At 49.5% G+C, this 25,209-nt stretch overlaps 1 protein-coding gene across 2 annotated transcripts in view; it reads left to right on the plus strand.

Annotated features, from left to right (window-relative positions):
• LOC125944726 (mucin-5AC-like) overlaps positions 1 to 25,209 on the plus strand; it is a 194,264-nt gene that overhangs the window by 83,833 nt on the left and 85,222 nt on the right. The window contains exons 3-4 of one of the 2 annotated variants that reach the window (XR_007466400.1): positions 19,757 to 19,957; positions 21,515 to 24,373. Coding sequence is in view for 1 of the 2 variants with exons in the window: in XM_049665786.1 (XP_049521743.1) it covers positions 19,757 to 19,957; positions 21,515 to 23,843 (2,530 nt within the window). In the remaining variant the exon portion in view is untranslated. Of the gene's footprint in view, positions 1 to 19,756; positions 19,958 to 21,514; positions 24,993 to 25,209 lie in introns of those variants that run through there. The other variant, XM_049665786.1, reaches the window with a different exon arrangement.

The following is a 25,209-nucleotide window of genomic DNA, read 5'->3' on the forward strand; positions in this document are numbered from 1 at the left end:
AAACTGTCCGTTCCATTCTTTGTAACTTTTCTGCTGATTTGCCAGAGCGAAAGACACCATTGCACAGGTTTAATTGATGCAAATAGGACCAGGGACCAGAACGATAATTACAGGGAGCAAAATTCCATGCTTCTTGTTCTGTTTAATCGTGCAATACGCCCTAATTACAATTCCACGGGCTATAAAAAGACCGAACTCTTTCAACTTTCGTATTTAGTTATCCCACTAGGGATTGGCTCACGAAAACACCAACACGTGGCTTTAGCGTGATTGTGCTTGAAATACACGTCCCCCTGTATGACTGACACTGTCAGTTAACAAGTTAATAGGAGACTCCGCGTCACTCATTAATCAGCTAAATGTTGAACGCTCGTCAAATTTGTTGGTGATAAGTGAGCATTGTCTTAATACTGCGTCTGGAACTAGGATTCCTGATACAATCGAGCCATCCCTTAGTTAACTCTCTGGAATTGATTAAGCCAACGGAGAGTACGAGAAAGACAAAAAAAAAGGCACACATATTTCAAGCCATAGTGGACAGAAACTAACTAACCAGACGTTCACATTAGAGCCGTTAAGGTTTCTCATCTGAATTTATACATGTTTTTTTGGGCAAGAGCTTCCTGCCTGCAATGTTAGACATCCTAGATTTCTTTCCCTAACAACTCGGCGGAAAGGCAGTCACGGAAAGAACAAAAGAAAACCAATCTTCCCTGCTTCTTCACGGTGCTAGTCACATATCATCGACTGGTGTGCAACAAGATTTAGATTATAATGCTGCAGATTCCTTGAAATAGCGAGCCGAACGCGAAATAGCAAACGAAAAGATTGTAATGTAACGACCCGGAGCAGCGTCGTGTTACTGCATAGCTCGGATTCGTTACGCGTGCCACTCTGTCACATGTCAGGAGAACGAGACTATTGAGCTTGCAGGTTAGAGCGCTTCAAATGTTGATAGGCCAAATTGTTTCGTCTCTGCAAAGCCCCTCCCTCAGAGACATGGGCATTGCGTTGTATAGAAAGAAATAAAAAAAAGTCTAAGCACGATCAATCTCTCAAGCAGCGGCCGCTATCAACTCTCAATGCAGGAGCCGCACACTATCGGATGTATGGTTGTATATTAGTGGGTGCCGCTTCTAGCTGGGAGTGTCTGCCAAGAGCTTTTCGAGAAGGGAAAAAAAGTGAGGTCTGATGCTTTACAAACAAAAAAGAAGAAGGTAAAGCTCTCTATAAAGCCAGCAGACCGACCTTGTGCTTCCGTGACCTGCTCGGCGGTAGCCGTAAGACGTCTCCTCCTCACATACCGCCAAAAAAGCACCGAATGAACGCCATGTCGTTCATTGCGGTGCCTTGCGAACATTTCTGAGGCGCGCGCGCGACGCCCAAACTGTCTAGTTCAAGTGAAATTTAGTGCAGGGTCACGTTGGCCAAGCCGACAAAAATGGCTAGAACTCTGCCGCGGAAGCTGCAAGTGTTCTGCCACTCGTGTACGACAGGCCAACATACTTCCCGGTGACTCCACGTTCTTCGATCTGACGACTATACCCTTGCACAATACCGTTTCGCGTGATTTACCGTGGCGCCGTTTCGCGAGTGCCCCTTTATTTCTTTCTAGGCCGCACCCGAACGGCGGCGACTGCGCGCAATTGCTCGCGAGTATTGGTCACACGGGCACGTCGCTCGAGTGCTCTCGCTCATTTAGTGTCTGTCCCCGCTTTCGTTTCGGCTAAGCGCGAGTGATTGAAGGGCGACTCGAAACATCTTTCCTCGTGGTTCCTATGAGACGATGAGCCCCGGAGGGAGGTCCCGCGAACAAAGGTCGCGAAACCTCTGTCGCGGAAGAGGCTCCGAACAAAAGTGGGTCGCGCGGAGAACAACGTCACGCCACCAGCAGGCCGTCCCATCCGGCAGCTGCTCTCTAAATGAGATTATATGGGAGCACGCAGTACATAGAGCACGGGCAGCCTGCTTGCGTTGCGATCCTGCCCTGACCCGTCGGTCTGAGGGTGCGCGGTGCTCTGTGCTTACACGAAGGCTTTGAAGTCGCCGGTGTGGCAAAATGTTCTGTTGTCGTGAATAAATCCCGAAGCAAGCTCCGTTTCTTAGGTCGACGAGAAAAAAGGCAAAAAGAAAGAAACAGGTGTTACAAGTACTGCGCAGACTTAACCACTTGGCACGTACGTAGTGGTAGCGGAACTGTGTCAGACGCTACCAGTGACGGTGAGAAGGTTAGAGACATTAACTGGCTCCGGTCGGCTCAACGCGATGGTCGAATCGTCTACTCGACACGGACAGAAGAAACGCTTGGGATACATTTGAAAATCTGGAACGAACCTCAACCCTCCGGGCTTTCAGAAAAAAAAATATTATCAGGAATCTCTCATAAAAGTCAGATTAACGCATGATCAACAGTGGTCAAACAAAGGATGTTTCAGGCTGGAGCCAGCGTTTAGACAAAGGCACTTGTCTTCGCCAGGGAAACGTCGACAAGTCCTCTCGTCGAAACGTTAATTCCAGCCTGAAACATCCCTTGTTAAACCACGATTAACCACTTCAAGTGTCCATGTTCCTGTGAACCTCTCTCTCTCTCTCTCTTGTTTGGATTAAATTAACACATGTCATTCGTGGTGTGTAAGTGACGTAAACAATTAGTCAATTTAAATTGTGCACAGACTCAAAAAAGTTTCCGAAAGCAATAAATGGCGGCTTTGGACGGATTTACTCTAAAGTGTACGTGTTGCGCGTTATTTCTTGCTATGTTTGTGTTGGCTGTATCTCGCAGGCAACAGACGACACTCTGGTAGTTTTATACCCTCGCTGAAAGCGTATTGAGCACATCAAACACAGACGCCGTAATCACCGTAGACTGTAGTCTCAACAGATACATCTGACCTAAAGGACACAACTGTGAATGTTTTGACGAAGTCACAGGAAAAAAACGCGTGATTAGTACACCAGGTTCATGACCTGGAAGGAGGAGAGAGAGAGCCAGTTTGTATAAACACTGTTCGCTAAATTCAAGCCGTGGAAGACTAACAAAGAGTAACGGTTGCACTTAATATAAAAATAAACAGCTCAATGTCTCTCGCGAACTATTTGCTTACCCATTATGTGCGAGTAAAATTACAGTGGCACTAAAAAACAAAAAGTACAACACGCTTTGCATGCTCGGCAAGGACTTGCGAGTTTTAGGCAAATATGTGGCTTTAAGTGCGCAGGGCATACTCGCGACCTCTAATCCTTTAGGTTCATTGCGAACGTGCACGCTTATTGCGATGCACGTCAAAGCACCTTGACTTCCGTATACACATGCTCACATATTCACCGGCATGCTTTATAGGCGTATGATTGTGACATCTTAAAGCATTAGGCATTCAAAACAAACGGCAGATCTAACAACCTATAAGTCTCCGTCAGTGGGTGGCAGCAACAACCACACGGCCGGCAAGTTCAAAGCCCAGGCAGAGAAAGCACGTGCATAAATCTGCATAGCCACGACACCAGGCGTCAAAAATGCGCACTTTACTGTCTGCCTAATAGGCTAACCAATCTGACTGCACAGCTGCAGGCGCCTCATGCAGAAATCGAAAGTGGCGTGAACGCCGTATGCTCGCATGCACTGCGCGGTGTTATCCCGCGAGCGATGCGCGCAAGAGCCGACCCGTCCCTCACCCCTGCGCCGAGGGGACGTCCCGGTGAGAGCGACTCTTTAAGAAAACACCAACAACAACAACGAAAGAGAAGAAGAACTGCGTACGCAACTTAACAAAAAGGCGCAATTTCTTTTCTGCCCCGAGAGGCTCAGTTACATAACGCGTATGAGAGACCACCACCGCGACTGACCCACAAAGGCGCGAAAGGTGGGCAAAGTCAATATGGGCGCCGCCGAGGTCGATCTTCTCGAAGACTGCGTGTAGCTTCCCCGTCACACCACCGGGTCAACCAGATTCAAAGCGCCTAGGTGGCACCGACCGCATCGGCCGCTTGAATCGTCGGAAAAGAGCGCGAGGCTGCGCGTATATACGCGCACACGCGATGTTGCCTCTGCAGATGCGCTGAGGAGGATGTTGTTGCCTTCGGCAGTGGAAGGTGCGCGGAGGACAAGGGCTGGAACGAGAGAGAAAGTTGCCGTTAGAGCGAGTACGCGTCCGCGCCTCGCTGGCCAGATGCAGTGACAAATGGTTTCATTCCGACGCAGCGACACTGTCCGTCGGGCGAAATTGATGCCTCGACGTCGGGACACGCCTCGCGAGGACGCAGGGAGGTGGCTGGCAGGCGGTGACGAAACGTCATCCATCATTCCGGTGGCGGGCTGTGTTCACACGCTGGCTGCGTGCTTGACGCTCATATACGGCGGCGTTAAGGATGATGGCCCGCGGTGCAGCTGGAGAATTGGCTTGTGGCGTCTCATTCGAGAGGGCGTGACTGGCTGCGCGGGACGTGCTGGCGTAGTGGCCGGTGGTTAACGGCCCCGACTGTGGCCCTTAGCGGCAGACGCATTAACCCTTTGTTCTGCGCCTAAGAAGGATCATCCGGAGGAACGTATAAGGCAATCCCCTGGCCTTTGGGGTATCAAAGACAAGAGGCTCTATAGGCGCGTAACTACTCCGTCTGCAAAAGAAAGAAAGAAAAATAAAGTACAGTGAACAAACAGCAGCGGCGCAAAATACGTGAGCTTGCGAAACATAGACGCTCATGGTCGTCCGGAATAAATGTTGATGACGGCCCGTTGCTCAACTTTAAATTTGGTTAAACAATCCTCGCGCACACACAGGCACGGCTGTCGTAGAGCGCATCCGTGTGACTCGCTTCCTGCATGGGCGCCTTGACCTCATGCAGCAAGAATACTTTGAGCAACGATTTCGGACCAGTATATCTTGCAGGCACGGGACCCTCCGGTGCTGTAGAGGTGCGTGTTAATTCTGGGTCAGTGCTTATGACGAGGACAGCTAGCAGACCTCGCAGTCCTACCGCAGAAATACCGTCGTATCCATGCGCAGCAAAGAACGGTACGCCGAAAAAGAAAGAAAAATATAGAAAAAGAGAGGTGCCATCTCGAGAGTTTCGCACAATCCTGGTAAGAACGTGAGCTATTATATAGCTGTTATTACGTAAGGTACTCCTGGAACGCGTTCGGGTATATAAAGCTACGCCACATATTCGCCCCCAAACAATTGGCGTTTAACCCGAAAGTCATGGACTCGCTCCACGCTGCGAGTCATGCGGGCTCGTCTTAAGCACTACGCTTATGCAACTCGTGACTACTCGGCGCTGCCGCCGATGATTTGCATTAGTTCGCGGTAATACGCGGTAATACCCGGGCCCTCCGCCGTAATCGCTTTTAGGCGTCGCGTCAGCGTAGGAGTCCTCCTGTACAACAACAACCGACGCTCAGCAACAACTTGAGGCGTGCGAACTTCTCTAGAGTTTGGATGTGAGACGAGCTGATATGGTCTGCGCTCTCCGCGACCCCGTTAAATGTACTAATGGATATCCCCCGCGCGTTCTGGTTGGATGGTTAAGCCCGACTAACGCGTTACAGTGCCACATTCACCAACAGGTGTCACGCCAAGAAACCGGTTAACTTCGGATAAGTCACCATTATCGAAGTGGCAGGCGCAGACACGATTATCTCACCCCCGCACCCTTAGCCTTCGTGGCAACCTCATAAGTGACCTCAACGCACCTCATTATACTTAAGGCCTGCAACAAAGTGATTCTCAACGAAGCTAACCTCGCAGTTTCGAGTAATCACGTACATCAAAGGCGTTATCGATTGCTTCTTTTCTCCGTTTGCGTTTCAATTTACGCTTCTGACGCAAGGTGTTTTGCACGCAAGCCCTACAATTTCTCCGCCGCGTTCCTTCAAAAGGCAGTAAAAAGCCTAGTTTTCCCTTGTCTACAGTCAAGAAAAGCAAAAGAAAAGTTGGAAAATTGCGACTGCAAGTAGTAATGTCGCTATCGACCAGTCATTTTTGGCGCACCAAATGTCCGATTCTCTCGCACTAAGGGACTCCTTGGCCGATGCGCACATTCGGCGGCCGTTAGGCATGGAAGCTGTATATGTACTGCTTTCACCGCTATGCATCCCTAAACTGTCATCATCATCATCATCATGACTCATTTCACCTTTTCCTACTGTTCTACCTCTTCCGAGTACTGAGTATATGGTAGGCTATAGCGCACTAGCTGAGGCCGACATCTCTGCCTTCCTCAAATAAAATCTCTCAAATAAAATCTCGCGCTGTCAACGTTCACTGTTTTCAGCCTCTTCCTTGCATAAAAGTACGAACTCCAAGCTCTCCACTTGGCGTAACCACGGAAGAGGAAACACTATATAGTAGATGCAAGAACTAGATGAGCCTGTACGCTTTCCGCTTTCACCTCACACTACCTGCGCCGTTCATTCTTTCGTGGCTTAGAATACGTCCGCTGCCGGCGAAAACATCGCTAACACGACATGCCATTTGCCGGTGTCAGTCATCGCCATAGTCACGAGAAGAAAGAAAAAGCCATCGAACAAGGAAATTCCCACGTGCTCCGAACGCACGGCCGCGAATCTATTCTGCCGCACTTACACATCGAGGAGCCTCGATCCCGTGGAGGTTCGCGTCACGCAGGATCGAGGACGTACAACCGCGCAACCGTGTGAATCAGCGACGTCTCCTGGGCCTAATCGGGCTAGCCCACGTACAACACGAGAGGATGATGTTCGCCCGCGAGCGAGACTAGTTAACCGCAAACCACGACGGTCACGCGAGTCGATGTCGTTGCCTCTTACCTCACCTTGTCTTTTTTTTTTTTTTTCGACGTTCTCACATACATCAAATGCAACAAGGCTCGGTCGCCTTCGCTGGCATGACACCGGACACCACGCATTTTCCATCCGTCACACTCTGCAACGGTAAAGAGGCCGGACGTGGTTGCAGTACCTTACACACCCCCCAACCAGACCCCTTGTGGTTTGAACTGTCTCCGCAGTGCACGTGCAAGGCGCCGCCCACCCCTAAACCAAGACGCTGCTCACGCGCGCCAATGTATATGCGTGTTCCGCATGCATGCGGACCGCCATGCAAAACAAAAGCGAACAGACAGGCAGAAGAGAATCTTAAAAAGGCCCCAAAGTTGCCACTCGTTCGTCTAGTTATTATTTTTTCCCCTTTGTTTCGCCCTACGTTACTCGGGCAGCAAGAGCGCGGTTGCGCGAGCCCTATTAGGAGGCTAGCGTTTCTGCGGTGCGCTTGTTGCCCCGCTCCGGAAGAACTGACCGCATAGCCGTTATCGGTGCGCGCGTGTGCTTTCCGTCCACGGTAGAATCTAAAATTACGCCGAGGCTATTAGGACGAATGACGGGCTGGAAAGATGAACTCGTCATTACGTCGACTTTCTCTCTCTCTCTCTCTCTCTCTCTCTCTCTCTGTCTCTGTTCGATGGCGAAATCAGGTTAGTAGGCTCGGCCAGGCACAAAACCTGCGCATGGCTGTCGGTAATGAGAGCGAATTGTGAGGAAGTTCCAAGCTGTATCACGTTACATCACCGCACGTATTTTAGGGAAGGTGCTACGGTGTATCGCTTCACAGAGAAACAACGGGCTTTCGTGCTTTGAGCCGTGACGTCATACGAAAAGTGCCGCAGCCCGTACGTTTATAAGGGGGACGTGAGTGGATGTAAATCTCTCTTATAAAGGCATTTTAATGGGAGCGTCGTCATTCTGAGAGGACGTCCCTATTCTGCTAACATATGAGAAAGAATCTAGAATTGACATGGTTTAAAGCTTTTATGTGTAAAACAAGCCTGTCCGAGAGTTTTTGTATGCCTTTATTGGGCGCTTCAGCACAAAAAAAATGCATGTTACTACGACTGATACGTTTAGCAACAATAACTTTATTGCGCTTGCTGATGGAACTTATTTCGGGGTTCTAAATATAAAAACACCAAAGTGCGCTTAGCCACACATTATGACGTCAGCGTAGGACGCGAGACATCTTCATCACGAATCGAGCTTAGCAAGTCCAACTTTTGTAACTCATCCTTAATCGTCAGAGGAAAGAGGCTTACTGTACCACTGAGTGCTACTTAATAAACGAACTCGCTGCGTTGGGTCTTCCGCCATGCAAGCCTGGCGCCTGCGCGCGTACTCATGTGAACCCCCTTGCATGCTGATTTCGCGTATTTATATCAGTAACCGAATGTCAAAACGCTTCCTTGATTGCAGCATTTCATCATCTAAGTTCGGAACGAGAGACTATAGTGTAATATATCGAACGTATAAGCGCTCAATGTAATTTTTGTATAAAATAAAAAGAAAACAAAGAAATAAGGAAAGAAAGAACATGAATAATCTGGCTCTCGGAAGCAGCACCGTCGATAGCCATGGGCTCTGGGGCTTCAATGCAGCTACGAATGCCAATGGCCCCGTCGTTGAGAAGTACGAGCCCTGCTTACGTGCACTGTACGCATATCTCATAACGCTCGAACGAAGCAATGTATAGCGAGGAATATATTTCAGCCGATGTAGCGACAGGCCTTTCCTATACAGTTTCATGCGCGCCTCTGGCCTCCTATTTTGCATTCGCTTCCCGATTTACAGGCTCTGCAAAGGCAAGCGTCGGCCTAGTTCACGCGCCGATGCGGTGCAGTGCTTCGATCGGGCCGCACTCGGCGACAATACATACCGGACCGCGTTCATTCCATCTTCAACAGCTTTCAGTCTTCCGTTCTATAGTGTCGGTGCGCCGTGCGCGAGGCGATGGCGTACACAAAGGGCGTCTACGATAAAAAGGAATTCCCTCGTAATGCGGTCGTATATTGTCACTACTGTGCGACTCCTGCGATGAATGAGCGTGCCTGCATGGGATAAAGAGACCTATACAGACGGAAGGACATATATAGCCATGATTTATCGTGGGAGCTGATGAAGTTGACTGTGATCGCCAGCACCACAGCGTAGCCTATACGGTAACCGAATGGTCCTTACATACCGGAGATACCACTGACTTCTGCCTTCGACGCGCCACTCATAAGGAGCGACGCATAGCTATACTCAGAATAGACCTCAAACGGAACCTGTCCTCACCCTCTTGTCAGGCAGAAGGCGAGATTCGTTCATTCATTTTTGAGGTATAGACTTCATCTAGGCTTTAGGGGGCGCCATTTTGAAGAGCTCGGGACAAATTTTTCCCACTTAGTCTTCCTTAACATGCACCGCAATCTTCGTATGCTAGAGTTATGAAAATGTGTTTCTTGGCTGGGTCAACCACCGATATGTACGGTAACTATGTCACACATTTAATTGAAGCACTTAGCTTCTGCAGTCACCTATACACTTTTGTTTTCAAGTCAGTGTCCTCTCTGTATCTCTCTATCTCTCTCCTTTCGGATCCGCGCAAAGGCGAATCGAACACAAGACATCATGCTCTGCAGCAGAATGCCATGGCAGTTTTGCAGTACAATATGCATCATTATGTTGATCCCTCTCTTCCCTCATCGTGTCAGGCCAGTAGAGAGAGGAAGATATGAAATAAAGGAAAGGCAGGGACGTTAACTAGAACAAAAATCCGGTTTGCTCCCCTTCACTGGAGGGTGGGGGCGGGGGTACGTAGAAATATAAGGAAATCTGCACTGCAGATAGCAGTTTCGGTTGCAGATAACCATAAAACGACAACATAAGCTAAACAAAGCCAGCAGCTCCGAGTGCGCACTCCTTGCGGCGTCCACAGTAACAACCGTTAATGGGTGCAGAAGAAACACTGACCACGAGACAGCGGGAATGATGGGCTGTCGAAGGAAGATACCGGTGGAGGTGCCAAAACCAGGACCTCGGCAGTGCTTAAGAATATCGCCACGTGCCCTAAACACACACAGACACACACGCACGCACAACATATATACCGCTTGTTCTATATATGTGTGTGCTTTTCGCATCTGCCTGGGCAGAGACCGAGGTGCATAAGCGCACTCGACCTTTGTCACCGCTTGCTGAACCTTATTGCTTAGCGCGCATCGAAGAGAGAAGTGCTCTTGGTTCTCGTGAAACCATTCTTTCACGCGTTCGCATCGCAACTCCTGACAGAACGACGTCTCGTCACGAACATTCTGGTGCTATAACCAAAAGACGCCCCGTCGAACCGGCAGCGTGAGAAAGGGAGAGAGGAAGAAAGAAGTCGGAGACGAAGAAAAAGGAATCGGACAAAGAATAGCGCCGCAGAGGCTCCGTTCCATCATCTTTCGTGTGCTTTATTCTCTCTCTCGGCAGTGGCTTGTTTTGCCCTCCGCCCTTCTTTTGTATAGCTGCGGGACGCCCAACCAACACGCGTGACCAGCGCTGTCCGACCGCCGCCGCAGCAAGGCGGCGTTCGTGTAGATATGCGTACATACGCACGTACGCGGCAGCTCTCTGAAAGCGTCAGTCTTAGCGGCTGCCTGAACCGCTGTGCACGCCTCGTGCATACAGGCAGCGCACGCGCTGAGAGAAGCCAAGAAGAGAAGGTAAATAAAGAAAAAAGACTGGCGAGTGCCCAAATAAGGAAGCCACCCGCACCCCGATCGACGGCTTCGGCCCCTGCTCCGCAGAGCGGCAAAGTTACACAGGCAGAGAAACCGCGCTTCCTGTTGCACTTCCCGAGCGTCCAGTTCACGCAACAAGGCGGCCGACGCCGAAGCTGCCGAGGAAGCGGCGCGCGAGAGTTGTTGCGCCGCTTGTCTTTTTTGCAAACATACTAGCCTTGCGGGAGAGGCGTCCGGCGTTTGAAAGGCAGAGAGGGTGTGAATGGAAGGTGGAAAGCTGTCTTCTTTTCAGAGCGAAAAACGGGGGTTAACGCGCGTAAATGACGCGGAGAAGCGTTAAGGACGGAAAAAAAAGTGCTGCGGGCGTCGGGCCGACCTCCGCGACCCGGCTGTCACACGAGTGGATGCGCAGTTTCGGAAAACCCGTGATGCTTCTTCAAATTGGAGGAACGACGGAGAATGCTGTCGGGAGAGTCTTAAAAGGGGAGGGGGGAAGGGCGGCACAGAAGAGAAGATAGAGTTCATCTTTCACGCTTCGCAATATGCCGCAGGCGGCAGCGGCGGCGTCCACCGCAACGACTATTCGGGGTGTAAAGGTTGGTTCGATTTGTTTTTCATGGCTTCGTGCTGGCAAACGCAGGCGCCGCAGAGTGCGGAGGACACATTTGCTCGAATCCAGACTTTAAAATAGCCTTAAATAGTCAACAGTCGGTTTATCTTTTTGCTATATATATATAGAAATGCTTGCGAACGGTGCCGAAAATAAGCTCCCCAACACGAGGAGAAATGTTCAAGATGGCCCGGCAGAAGGGGGTCGCTTGATTGGTCAAGTTGTCGGGCTCTTAGCCAACGCGTTGTACCAATGTATTGTAATCGCCAATTTTTGTCGGTAAACATAAAGTTTCGCTGACGCATTATGATCTCTCGCATCCTCGTCGGCGTTACAGTGGATTTTGCAGTGGACGAAAATGCGTCTTCAGTATGTGGGCAACAAACGATACCACTGATGCATACCTCAAGAGAATGAACAATTGCGACAGTCAACAACAAAGTGACACCTTTTGCCCGGAATGTCAAGGGGAAAATATTTCACGTTACCTTTCAAGAGGCACCCTAAAAACTATACGGGGAGAGATATACAGGCCTTCAAATCGCTGCTATAGTAAGGCTATCTTCACATCGCAATGGTGTTGGAGGCAAAATCGCGCTTTATGACGCTTGGATTATTGAAGCGTGATCGATGTTGCCAGTGACAGGCGCAGAATGTGGCGAATAGCTTCGTCCACGCGGATTTTTTATCAGTCATGTAATCGATCTCGAAAGTAAAGTAACCTTACCAGTCGGTAGTTCCGACTATATATAAATATAGAAACCTCCCTATAGCATCCTGCATAACTCATTCCGCTCTTAGAGGAAGAGAATGTGACTCATAAGTATAGCTTGCGCGACGCGTACGCGTGATGTATAACTCTCAAAACGAACTCGAAGCCGGCGCACGTGTAGTACACATCGCGTGCGCCGGGCCAGCAGCGAGCGGGCCGTGTGTATAGGACATATACGGCGACGGGGCACGACCGTAAAAGGAAAGGGTCTCGCTGTCTGCCAACCTCCAGCTTACCCTGTTGTCTAGTTGCGATCTAGAAGCCTCAGTGAGGAGCAAAAAAGAAAAAAAAAACCGTTTCCTGATGTGCCGTCAGCATTCACTGCACCGAGGCACGCCCTGAACGAAAGGCCCGACTCACTCTTACAGGTAGCCTTTTCTTTAACGCTCTTTATTTTATTTTCATGTTTCACCGTGCGCGCCCACGCTTGTCTAAAGCGCAGGCACGCGCACAAACAAATCAACATCACATTCAGTCGTATACGCTCTCTCCTGAAAAAAAAAAAGTAAGAAAAAGCAGAGAGCTGAGGAGGGGGCGCCGGCTGTTGGGGCACTTCAACAGCTGTTACAGATACGCGATTATGTATGCTGAACAAACATGAGCTGGGACAAGTTTAACACGTGAACGCCACGATTAACACTAGAACGGCACGAAGATTAAGAGAGAGAGACGTGAGGAGATAGCAATTCAGTGACGCGTCGGAAGATAAACGCAGAGTTTAAATTATGCACGAGCGCACGAAGCGATAATAATTACCGGCGTGCACGCCAGTGGCACAACAGTATATACTTAAATATTTCGACAGCGCAATAAATTACTAGCACATAAAGGTCACGCGTAAGCATGGTTCTCCTTACTTTTACGATAGCGGCAGAACAACTTGTGCATATATGTATTTCGCCCCCTTCCATCGACATCCACATCCTCTTTGCGTCACCCGTTGTGACACTTCCGTGCTTAGGCTTGCTCCGTGCCCTCGGCTTCACCTAGTGGCGCCCGTGTGTTGCGGCGTAAGCCTCCACAGGAAGCGCGCGCAGTTCGCCCGCCATGAATTCCAGGCGCTCCCCAGGTGTGAGAAACGGCAGTTCCTCGCACAATACGGCTCGCTTCAGCGCGGCAGCCCCTAATGATTGCAAAGAAGATGGCGAGTCCGTGCTCTGGGAAGCCACCCGACATTAAAGTTTATTAATAGTCGAGTCCCGCACGACGCGGCGCTGCAGGTGGGCTCACGTAATTAACTAATTGAAGGTGCGCTTCTAATTACGACTTGTCGTTCAACGCATGCCGCTGGGCACGCTTTCACTTCCGGAAAGTCACTTGTCGCACCGCGTCATCCATGGATTCTTCGCGATGGATTAAGGCACGGGCGTTATCGGGAGCTGTCGTCAACATTTTATGCGACGGACAAAATGAAGTGCAGTTGTCGACTACGTATTTTTACACTATAGTATCCTAGGCACTGAAGTTGAATCTTGGTGGCCTTTGAGAGCACGGGTCGGAGGTCATTGAGGGAACGATCGGTCGCCGTTGATGACAGCACGAGCGATGCTACCTACCTGTCACGCGTTCTGAAATATAAGCGTGCACGTCACGCGAGCTGCATAAAATATTGGTGCCTATTCATAGACTGGGTCTACGGTGAAGGAGTGGCCAATTCTTGAACTCATTCCATTCTATTATTTAGAGAGAGTATCAATTAAAACGAGTTGACGTGAACGCCGCTCTCGGTAGGCTTTTATAGCAAGGTTTCAAGAAGGCAAGAGGACTATTTTGAATTGGCGTGTTTTTTTTTTTTTTTTTGCGATTTACACACATGACATTTGCGAAAAAAAATGTTACTGGTCCTCCCTACTCACGCGCAATGGTCCAGTGCAGTATTATAACTAAGATCAACAGCGTATCATCAACATACATAGATAAGCGTACTTATCAAAGTCGACTAGAATGCGTCCTTGCGCTGCCACGTTTATTTCCCGACGCAGTGTTTTGAGCTTACTGTATATTTAGAAACCAAGCGTGCTATTCTATACATGGTCAAATTCCACCATATTGTCAGATTCTGGGATGTCGGCAGTTTCAACCAATGAGAGGCGTCCAGCGGGCTGCTACGGCCTCTCTTATTGGCTAAAAATGCCGGCATTGCCAAATTCGACAATGCGGCGAAATTCGACAATGTCCAGAATAGTACCTCAGCTTCGCAGCGATCGCACTTGGCGTTCAGTTTTCATCACGCGATGTCTGACTTATGCTGCGTGTTTCATGTGAGCAAAATGTAGGGCCGACTTCAAAACGGGCGCGTTTGTCATCTGCAATTAATTGGAGGAAGATTTCCTTTTCGGGCATGTTCAAATGCAAGGCGCCAGCTGCCTCGTGATGCATAATTATGTACCTGCTACTCTCCTGTGCTTTCAGAAAAATAAATATTTATAAAACTGCGATTGACCACACGTAAGAAGCGGTAGCAGCTGGAAGGCTGTGCAGGTCCACACTATTACATCCCGCCAGGTTGTTAAGATTTTTGGATATCGCTGATGTCACAACTTTGTTATCAATGTTGAATTCTGAGGGCACTTGAAATTTTGTAGTGAAATATGCGTTACTATAAATTTCCCCTTTTGTACAAGTGAAGAATGAACCCGAGTTTCCACATCTGTTTACGTTACACAACTTTTTATTGTTCCATCAAAATTGTCGTTGCTAGTGTTGCAACTAGCATACGGATAAACTTCTCTTATCAGCACCGTAATATGAAACGCCTGGTTTGCGTAAGTGCGACGTGTAATCGCTCTGTTGCTGGAAATTTCTAAGTTTGTAGCAGTTCAAAGTACGCTTTGCATTCTTAGTTAAGCCATGGTCAGAAATTCAGGTGAAACTGGAAACGGAACAGCGTACTTGAGTCGTTTCGGACTTGTTCTCCCGTTTGAACTTACGCTGATAGTACTTACGTACGCATCTATGTATTTGGCACTGCTCCTAGGTGTATGTGTGCAGCTTCGCGGCACATCGTATATATATGTCGTTGAATTCGTATAATTGCCTCTTTTCACTGTCACTGTGTAAGGGAAGCCTGTGGAGCACTGTTTCTTATTCGTATTTATAAGTCCTCCGCACTGCGCAATTATCATATTTTCGAAATTACCGTAATCTTGTGGATGAGGACGACACAGACGGTCACTTTGCTGGCCATGTATACTTAGTATCGAGCACATTACACTATTACCGGAGTTAAGGCAACGGTGGAATTAGTGACACAAATTGTATGTGGAGTAACAAGTTTTCTCTAAACCAACTTGATACTCGTTGCTGGTAACTCTATCTTGGATTCTTCGTAACTGCATCCGATAAATTTCTGTTTTTGCAACGGTTTCCGACTCTGTTATAAAGCGTCATGCACAGATTGCGTCGTGGTCAGTAATAAACTCCCCGTGAAAACAAGACCCCCAAGCGTTTCCGACATATTTCTCATATCACACCGTGCATCTTACCATAATTAAGTATCCAGTAGCAACAACAACAAACAAAATCCGCCCCGATGTGCGCCAATCTAACAACCGATACATCAAAGACAGAGAAGTTAATTTGAGCGATTCCTCACACCCTTCGGAAGTACTATAGTCGGTGACGACGTATGAAAATGACGACGTAAGAGGTGAAGAGCAGGTGCACTGTATTACTGTGGGTGGAGCTCGTTTGTTGTCACCGACTACAAGGGTCTGCTTGCTGGCTGCATTCGAGCGTAGTCGTGGCTGGCTGTAGCACCACGACATCAGCTTTCACTATTCAGCTTGCCTCGGAGCCGTTACGAAGAACAGCAAGCCACGACCGCGCTCGAAACCGGCAGCTTTCACGACCAGCATCAGATGCTTGACCTATTCAGCACGGTTTGACAAAGGTTAGTTTCCTCATCTTGTCAGAGTGACCACGCTTCACATTAAGCTGCCGAATTCTAAGAGAGAAAACTGTCCACAGGCTTCACACGCATATCTTTAGTGGGATATTTGTTCAAGGAATTTCTCTTCACATGTATACCGGCTGCTCCACTTTTCAATCACTGGCCGCTTCTCGACTCGTCTCCAACAGCGATGACGTGCGCCCGCGCGTCTCCACTGACCCTAAACTCGCCCGGCTGGTCCAAGCGTGCGCGCAGCCGCGTTTTTCGCTCTCCGAGCGCTATTAGGAAAACAGGACGACCGCTCGCGGCACTTTTTCTTCTTTCTCTGCCGCCGGGCACTGGAAGAACAACACACCAAACGGAAGCCGCCCCAGGACGGAACGGAAGGGGCGCGCGCGGTTACCCCCCCCCCCCAGTCACATCTCAGGAAGTGTTCAGCACGCCCGCTCCCCACACCCTCCACCTTACAACAACGGTATAACCTGCCCGGTAAGAACAAAGACCACCACTCCTCCGTTCTTTTGGATGCCTGCTCCCGGTTCTTCTTCTCGTGGTCGCCGAGGCGTTTGTGCTTTCCTTCGCTACGCGACCCGGCCGGCCCCGGTCATAATTAGTCAGCCGGTCTCTTTGTGGGCACTGGTGGTGCTTTTCCACCAACGCGGTGCGTTCGCGCTGCACGCTCCAGTCTTGACACGCGAGCGTATACAGCGTACAGCGGGCGCTCTCGTGCAGCGTGCGCATAGGCGTCTTGGAGAAGTGGCCCAACGATTTTCAACGTGTATATACAATTTCTTTTGACGGTTCTCCAGCCACTTATCAGAATTAAGTTGGAAGTCCTGTTTCTAAGAAACGCAAGGAAGCTTTTTTGATAACGTGACATCCACAAAGTCTCCTCAGCAGGTCTCTAATATGTACAGCAGGTGGTGGCCAATAAGTCGTTAAGTCGTGATTACTTAGGAAAATACTTCACCGCTGCAAACAGTCGCTCATGCCACGGTCATTTTCGGCAACATACAAGGCAACATTCGGCAACATTCAAGGCAACATTCATCTAGGCGCCACTACCCATCTACGGTGTGGATTAATACAAGACGCGAACCCGTTTATCATCGTTAGATGTCCTTAGCGTATATACGTCTGCATGGCTTTATATTGACAAAAAAAACTGTGTGCGTATAATTACAACATGCAGTACCTGAAATTATGATTTAGAGAAGGCTACTAAATTAAAACAAATTGGGGTGCATTTGGCACCACAAGAAGAAAATACTCCGAAAATGCTCCATCTTAACCGGCCTCAACGTTCGCAATATCGCAGCCGACCATGGATGAAAACTAAAAGGGTCCACACCTTCAGTTAACCATCTGCTCAACCCAGCCGTACCGAACTAGAAAAAGAAGGAAAGAAAGTAAGCAGGGAGGGTCATTCGCACGGTCGTTACTTGTTTTTGCTCTCATTTCAAGGCTCCGCGTGTCCTCGATGATCGACTCGAAAAGCGGACCACTTTCGATCGCCTACCGCGTCCAGCAGGGAGTCATATCTGTTCGCGCCAACGAAGCGTGTATTGGCCGAGGCGACACCAAAGAAGGAAGAGGGCCGCACCGTTTGGCTCAGCCTCGAAAACTGCAGGGTGGTTGCGCTGCAACGGCGATGCTCGCATACTACATAAACGGCAGCGCGGATAACACACGGGCCGTCGCGTCGCCTCGCAACAGCCGTGAATCGCTACGCGAAGCGGCAGAGGTGAATAGCCCATCCCTATTTGCTGGCTAGCAGAACGAAAACGTGAAACGCACGAAAATATAACCGCGCCAAACCGTAACGCTCACAAACGTCACAACCTAAGAGTAAGATACACCGCTGAAATTACCCCTCCCTCTCTCTTCTGGCCAGATGACCGACCCTAAACCCTATCGCTGCACACGAACAGTGCTAGACGACGCCGATATCGGCGGCGGTTCCGCTGTTTTATCGCCTATCCATCTCCACACCCTCCCACCTGAACCTGCTCAGTGGTCGGTCGCGAACAAAAGACACTATCATCGGTCTCGCTTCTTCTCGAGACCGAGGTGTGCGGCAGCACGCTCCCTTACACGCATATGCAGCACGAGAGTATACAATACAGTACCGCCGGGCCGACGGTGGGTAGGCGTGTCTTGACTCGGGGCCCTTGCACAACCGATAACTGTGTCCGCACCTACGGTGGGGCTGAAAATAGACGCCGTGAGGCATGCAAAAGCGAGACAAGGCTGTGCACCAAGAAAAGTTGGGTGGAGGAACTTATTGGTTCATGAATTTCACTTCCTTCTGGGATTCATTAGCCTGGTTATCAGGGCGATCGCGGGTAACGAATAGCGCTTGCTGAACGTGATTTATATGCGACTTTCACGGTTGTCGAAAGCCACCCTCGCAGGTTCACACGTGCTCGTTTGCGGGCTACAGCTATGCACTGCGTTGAAGACGCGGGAATGGTGTCCATGAGGAGACGTGAAGGGCTTTCATTATAGTTTATCGCGGTGAGTTTGTCATCACATAAGCAAACATGCGACACACACAAGCGCATATTATAGGGAAAGTGAAAGCGACGCCTTGACACTTTGTACAAGGTGGTCGTGGCAGTGGTATAGCCGTAGACAGGCTTAAATTGGTAATCATGACTGGCAATATATCCGCTTGGGCGTCTCTTGAAGTTCCACTGAGGCACGTCCCCAAACGTTCAACAATCGTCACTCGAGAGAACGTTCAATGGTAGACGCGATATTTTCTTGAGAAATTACATGCGCCTTTCCAGAAACACTGCAGTGACGCTTGCTCGCATGTGGAAAACCTTTCTTCTGTACGTAGGCTTAATTAACATTCATCGCAGAGGTAATTTGCCGCTGTTGGAATTCATGCAACATGCAAACTAGGTACACTCCGTTGACACTCCGAAGGACTTCAAAACAAATGTGGCAGCAAAGAGCACGGCTAAAACTTTTCTGTTCTGTATGCTAAGAACAAATGTGGTCGTAACGAATCAGAGTTACCGAAAGGTATACGGAATCTCAAGCTATTTTACGAAGCTCAACGATGCAGAACGGAAGCGGACATCTATCGCTGCAGTAGCAGACAGCCGTCTCAGCAAGCATGTCAGGGCTGACCGCAGTCAGACGATAGAGCTTGCTTCCCCCCCCCCCCCCCCTCAGTGATGTCAGCCTTTCCTCAGGACGTTTTCCTGGGGATGGTGTCTACTACGAACCAGTCTTTTGATACCACATCCTGGGGAGTCTAAGAGATGGTCCCATCCATAATGCGCTATATACTTTGCTTGTGTAGCAACACATTTAATGACTAATGCGTTCATTGTAGCTGAAACGACGCTACGTTATTGCCACACGATGCGCCATTAAGAATTCGTCATAAAATGTTGATGCCGTGTCGACACCCTCGAATCACAGCCACAAAAGCACCATGCCTGTAGTTTCCTGTTTATCAGCCTTCCTCAGTGGTAACGTGATGAACGACAGGATAGTGCAAATGTACATAGGCAAGGCCAAGGAGTGTAGTACAATGTCGAAACGTTTCAAAGGGCCGACACAAGTCTGAAAGATGAACCATCACATTAGGCATGGGAGCAATGCTCTGAAAGATGTAGGTGTCAGTCGCAATACGAATAACGGGCTTGGTTAAAGAAAAGAACAAACAACAAAATCTGTAATGCAATTTCAAGGTGCATCCACCACTGTGTGTCAGTGGCTATGGCATTGCGCTGCTAAGCACGAGGTCACGGGTTCGACCCCGGTCGCGGCTGCAGCGACCGGGATATAAATTATTCCAAAGTCTTTGCCCCCCTCCCCCCATTACGGCGTCCCTCATAACCCAGTTATGCAATTTCGGGACGTTAAACAGCACATTTTAAAATATTTAATTTGTTTCGGGTTGCCTTCCATCCTTGCGCGTTCTTACGTGACCTTTACTTCCCCCTGTGGTGCGCAGGTGCCCCCGGCTGCAGAACCGCCCGACACTTCTGTGCGACATCATCGAGGACAAGCGTCTACCGTTCCCGGCCTGCTGCCCACGCATGATCTGCCAGCGCCACAAGAAGCAGCCACCGCCAACGCAGACGCAGCTCAAGCCCTTCACACCGCACGTCAGCGTCGACAAGGAACTGCGCAAGATACCGTTCGTCCTCAAAAGGCCAGTGCACATGCCCACAGATTGTGTCTTTTTTTACCCGCGAAGTGAACAAACTTAAGTATGGAAACAAAGGGAAAGGCTAAAGACAGGGAAAAGCACTGATGCTGGCAGCGATTCACCATTTAGCCTATTCATTCATAATTTTTCTAGTCAAAAACGAGTCTAGGTGCTCACAGAAGAGAGAGAGAGAGAAAGCAAAAATAGGAAAGTTAGGTCAATCAGGCGAGCGTCCAGTTTGCTATCCTACACTGGCGGTGAAGAACATGAGAATAGACAGAGCAAAAGAGGGAGAAAGTGAGTACTGCACAAACAAGAGGCTGCACAGCACAACTAGAAGGTCACTCAGGCCGGTGCCCTTTAAGCTGTCTGAAAACGTCTGCTTTGAAGACGCCGAGGAAAGATGCGGAAAGGTCTAAGGACGCTGGACGGCTGCTAAAAACATAATATATAGAACTTATAAAATAGGTGGTTGGCTCAGTTTTTAATTTCAGCAAGAGGGTGAGCAAGTGCAGAAGGCATGCACTCAAACTTTAGTTCAGTCACCCAGATACTTGGTACCATCGTACTCTGACGCACTGATGTCAGGCCTGTCTGGTTAAACTAATAGTTTACTCTGATCTGCTTGTTATCTCTCCTCGTCTGTCACCACGTATCCGGAGTCTAACCAACTGACAGCAGAGAGGACATGACACGGAACGAGGGTACCAAATGACAACACAGCCATACAAAAGCAAGCTTGGAAACGACTCACTTCGGACGCATGTTAATGCTATTCTGGATTCTTAAAATCTGTGACTATAGATCGTCGTCGTTGTTCACATATTGTGTCCATGGGACCACGGAAGGCCAAAGTTCTAGAATTTTGCGGCTATCTGTTTTGCTGGGAATTTACTACACAATTCCAGATAAGATAATCTTTTACCTATTTCCCTTTCCATCAGCCTATGAAGATAAAATGGGACACGTTCTTGACCCATCTACGATCGTGGCTGGGTGGTGGAAGGGTGTTCTACTCGTCATTGCGCCAAAACATACAGTTATCGCTTCAAAACTACGTGTATATCTCCAATAATCGCTTGCACCTCGTAGCAGTTGTGTGAAACGCAACCAATATCTGTACGTTAGTGTAGACTTCGAGCAATGACATAGAAAGTTTATTGAGTACTTAAATCGGGGATACACGAATAAAGCTATGCAAACATAATTAACAAAAGCTTTATATACTAACACATCTGCGGTGAAACTATTCTAAATGTGCTGTTCCTGTATTAAATCCAAAGGCCTTAGCTCAGAAAATATAATTTACAAAATAACGACCCGTAGCGCTCTATTATATTTTTTACGCTGCAGCGAATACGAAGCGCACCCGCTTTTTGTTGTGCCTCGATCGTTTCTCAGCCAATGTGCACCACTCGAAATCTGCGGAGATAGATAACGCTCAGATTACTTATTGCTACGTTACTACAGATTACCTCAGAATGCTTATTCACGTCAGCCGACTGCCTGTCATATGTCAGACGATGAAAATTTATCTTTCGTTTTCTCGCTTGTTTTCAGGTTCCTAGAGGTACAGAACACCACGCTGCTGGACGCCATCATCCTCAACCGCATCAAGGCCCTCGAAGCCGCCGCAGTCAACGCAAGTGCCGCCGCGAATGGAACGGCGGGCGACGCAGCCTTCCGTGGACCTACGAGCCTGGACGACATGGTGGAGGCGGCTCTACTAACCACGCAGGGTCCTGGTGTCACGACGCAGGACACCACGCCTTTTGGAACCACAGACGGCGCCATCACAACGACGTCACCTGTGCAAACAACGCCGACCGAGTCGCCAGTCGAGATCATACGTGGAACTGGCTTCCAGAGTGACTCCTTGCAACAAGAGCCGCGAAAAAGCGTGACGGTGCCGTCTGTCGGCATCGAAGATGACGACGAACTTTTCCTGAACGACGCTCCCGTGGTTCCATCGTCGGAAGCAGAGTCAACCACAAGAGTTCCGGAGACTCCCAAGACTACCACGACATCCAAACAGCAGTTCCCCGAGGAGGTTACCGAGCTGACCCGGACAGCCGTATTCGCCTCCGACCGCACGAACAAGCCTGCAGAGACCGTCACGACTGAACCGCCCAGAAGCGAACCGTCTACGGAGATCTACGACGAAACGACCACCAGATCGCTCGGCCTCACTGTCCCCGAGTCCATCTTTGGAACCACATCATCGCCTTCGGCAGAGCTGCTGCTTGAAACTACGCCTGCACCCCCTACGACAACCGAGAGGACCGAACAGACCACGATGAAAGAGGCGCAAGGTGATGCCGGAAAGAAGAGCGGTAACTTGCCGACCATTCTCAGGTCCCTTGTAGACAACGTGTTCGACTACTACGACTACATCGACTACTACGTTCCAGGCCAAAAGCGCAACCTGACAACGCCGGCTCAAGAAAAGCCCGGAGACCGGCGGAGGATCCCAGAGTCCATGATGGCACTGGTCAAGGAGCAGCTAAACAAGCAGAAAGACACAAATGAGTCGTCCTTATTCGTCGAGGACCTTCAGGCGGATCAGCCCGCACCAAAAGACGATCCAGAATCCACCACGCCGGACCCGGACAACCAAGAGTTCCAGAAAGAACTAGTCACAAAGATGGCCGTGGACATTCCTCGTGTGACGAAGCAAAATGTTCAGGACACGACGACCGCATTCGCTAGAACAGAGACGGCGACACAAGAAGCCACTCGCGCGGACGTCGCATTCACCACTGCAGCTACGCCCACCGAGGCGACCAGCACCACCACAACGAGCAAACAGATCACTGACTCGACGGTCGAGGGCAGCACGGCCACAACCACCCAATCTACGGGACAAGACACGACTCTTACGCTGGTCAAAAGTGTCGGAACACAGTCGCGAGCTAAAGTGAACCTGGCAATCGAGAATCTTTCTTCCGAGAAACCCGAGGATAGGACGGCGACTGGTGTTCCTGCGTCAACGGTTACAACTTCGGCAGTTCCGCAGTCTACCTTGACACCAACAACCCTGAGCAGGACCACAACTGTACCTACCACTCTGTCTACGCCAGCCTCAACACAAGAGGTGACGACAGCCGCAGTCACAACGACGAGGACAACGGCTCCACCGGAAACGTCCCGCCAGCCAGAGACAACGCAGTCTGCAACTCGCTCTTACCAAACCGTAGGAGAGACCGAGACCGTCTTCGTCGGCACGACCAACGCCAACGCACCCGGAACCACGTCCGCAGTGACGACGACGTCTACTCCAAGGGGAACAGAGACATCTACAACACCATCAACAACTATCGTTCAGCAGACTACTACGACGACGAGAAATGTTGAAACGACAAGACCCGTCACGACAACGAAAACCGCCGGCACGACAACGACCGGCACCCGCCAACCTCAGACTGTGACGACGACGACAGGGTCGAGAGCAAGTTCGGATGTCACCGAAACGACTCCACAGGTTCAAACGACGATTCAAACACAGCCCCTCCTGTCCGGACGTAACGACACTATCCCTCTGCTCACGAGTCCAGAGCCCGCTACTGCTAGCGTCACGGCACCAGCCACACCTACCACTCCACCCTCTGCGCCAACCAGGACTTCCGACAGGTCTCTCGATGGAGGCCCGAACACGGTGCGGGTGAACGTGCTGCAAAAGGACGGCGCCCAACAACAAAGGTCGGGTAACACCACGACCAAAGGCCAGCCCACGCCGCCGACCAACAACAACGACGTCGAGTACATTGACTATGTCTATTACTACGACTACATCGACACTCCCGACAACTCGACGGCTAACGGTACCGCCTCCTCCTCCACGAATAGCACTGGAACCCGGCTGACCAAACTGTCAAAGGCCGCAAAATGAACGTGACACTGGCTGGTGAAATGATGAGGCTATAGATGAACTGTTTCTTGTTTCTATTTAAATGAGATCCTGAATGAGTTATTGGATGAAAAGGTGTTAGAAGTCACCTCCCGAGGATGGAAAGTCGACTAAGAACTTTGTCTAGTCGGCAGGCAAATTAAAGACGCGTTTTTTTTTTCTTCCGGTTGAGCACGCCAATGGCCACGAACTGGAATGGTGTAGCTGAAATGGTTGGCAGCGCAAGTTTGTATAGTGGTTGTTTGTGATGCATTTTTGCACTTCTCTGTTTTGTTTTCCCGTCTTTCTTTTGTTTCATATGGCCCACGTTATGTTCAGGGCATGGTTGTTCAATGCCACTGCGCCATGTTAGTTGTCGAGAGTTGAAGGATGCAAGCTTCTAGGCACTCTGTATGATACTTGAATAGAAATTTGATCCGACTGTCACGAATGCCTAAGGCTAAGCGCAGTGCGGCCAGCTCGCCCGAAAGCTCGGCTTCTAAGGTAAGCATGATTTCGCAGCCAAGCAGGAGGTCAGTAAAACTGACTGCATCGGGAGTAGCGTCGGGAGTAGCAATCATCCTATATAGGTAAACGACGTTTATAGTGTGCCTATAGTATCCAATATTGAAATGTCACCCACGTCAGTCCACATTTTCACTTCACCTTCTTTTTTGCGTTTATTTCTTCGGCTGCCTACCGCAAGATGTGTGTGAATGGTTAAATGAACTCGCCTCAGCAGATCGCATGTAACTACACCCTCAAGCGGCGAAGCATGTGAAAGTGATGCCCAAGTTTATTATTAACTCCGTTCTTTTTTTTTTCTGCTCTAGAAGCTAAACCCACGACCAAATAATTGCTAGTTGTTACAATTCTTCAGCAGACGAAGTGTCATAAGCACCCATGGCGCCAAGTTGTGCGAATTTGAAGCATTGGCTGCGCCTTCGATGTCTCACTTTCATTCTGTCTCCTGGAAAGTCTTGTTCTGAACATGTTGCGTCGCTCTCTGGCTTGAGGTAGTTATTGAGAGGCATCACGACTTGGAGTGAATCCTTGCAGCTCCTACTTTGTATTATACATTACAAGCGATCCCCAGTCGCCATTACTGGGCCTGCTTTACGATGTGTTGTTGATACCATATTGCAAATAAAATGTTGTTATGCGCTCTGCGAGATTGTCTGTTTTCTGTGCAACGCTTCTCAAAAGGAGAACGAAGCCGGCATCGACCGACTTTTCCACCGAGGAAGTGTGTGATAGTGACTCCACTTTAACCTGTTAGTTCGGTATAACCACAGCAAGCCCACATCTACCGGGTAATTATCATATTAACCACAGTTGAGCCCTTTTTCTAGCTCTCGATTGTGTTGAG

Source organism: Dermacentor silvarum, chromosome 4 (genome assembly GCF_013339745.2).
Source record: "Dermacentor silvarum isolate Dsil-2018 chromosome 4, BIME_Dsil_1.4, whole genome shotgun sequence".
NCBI lineage: Eukaryota > Metazoa > Arthropoda > Arachnida > Ixodida > Ixodidae > Dermacentor > Dermacentor silvarum.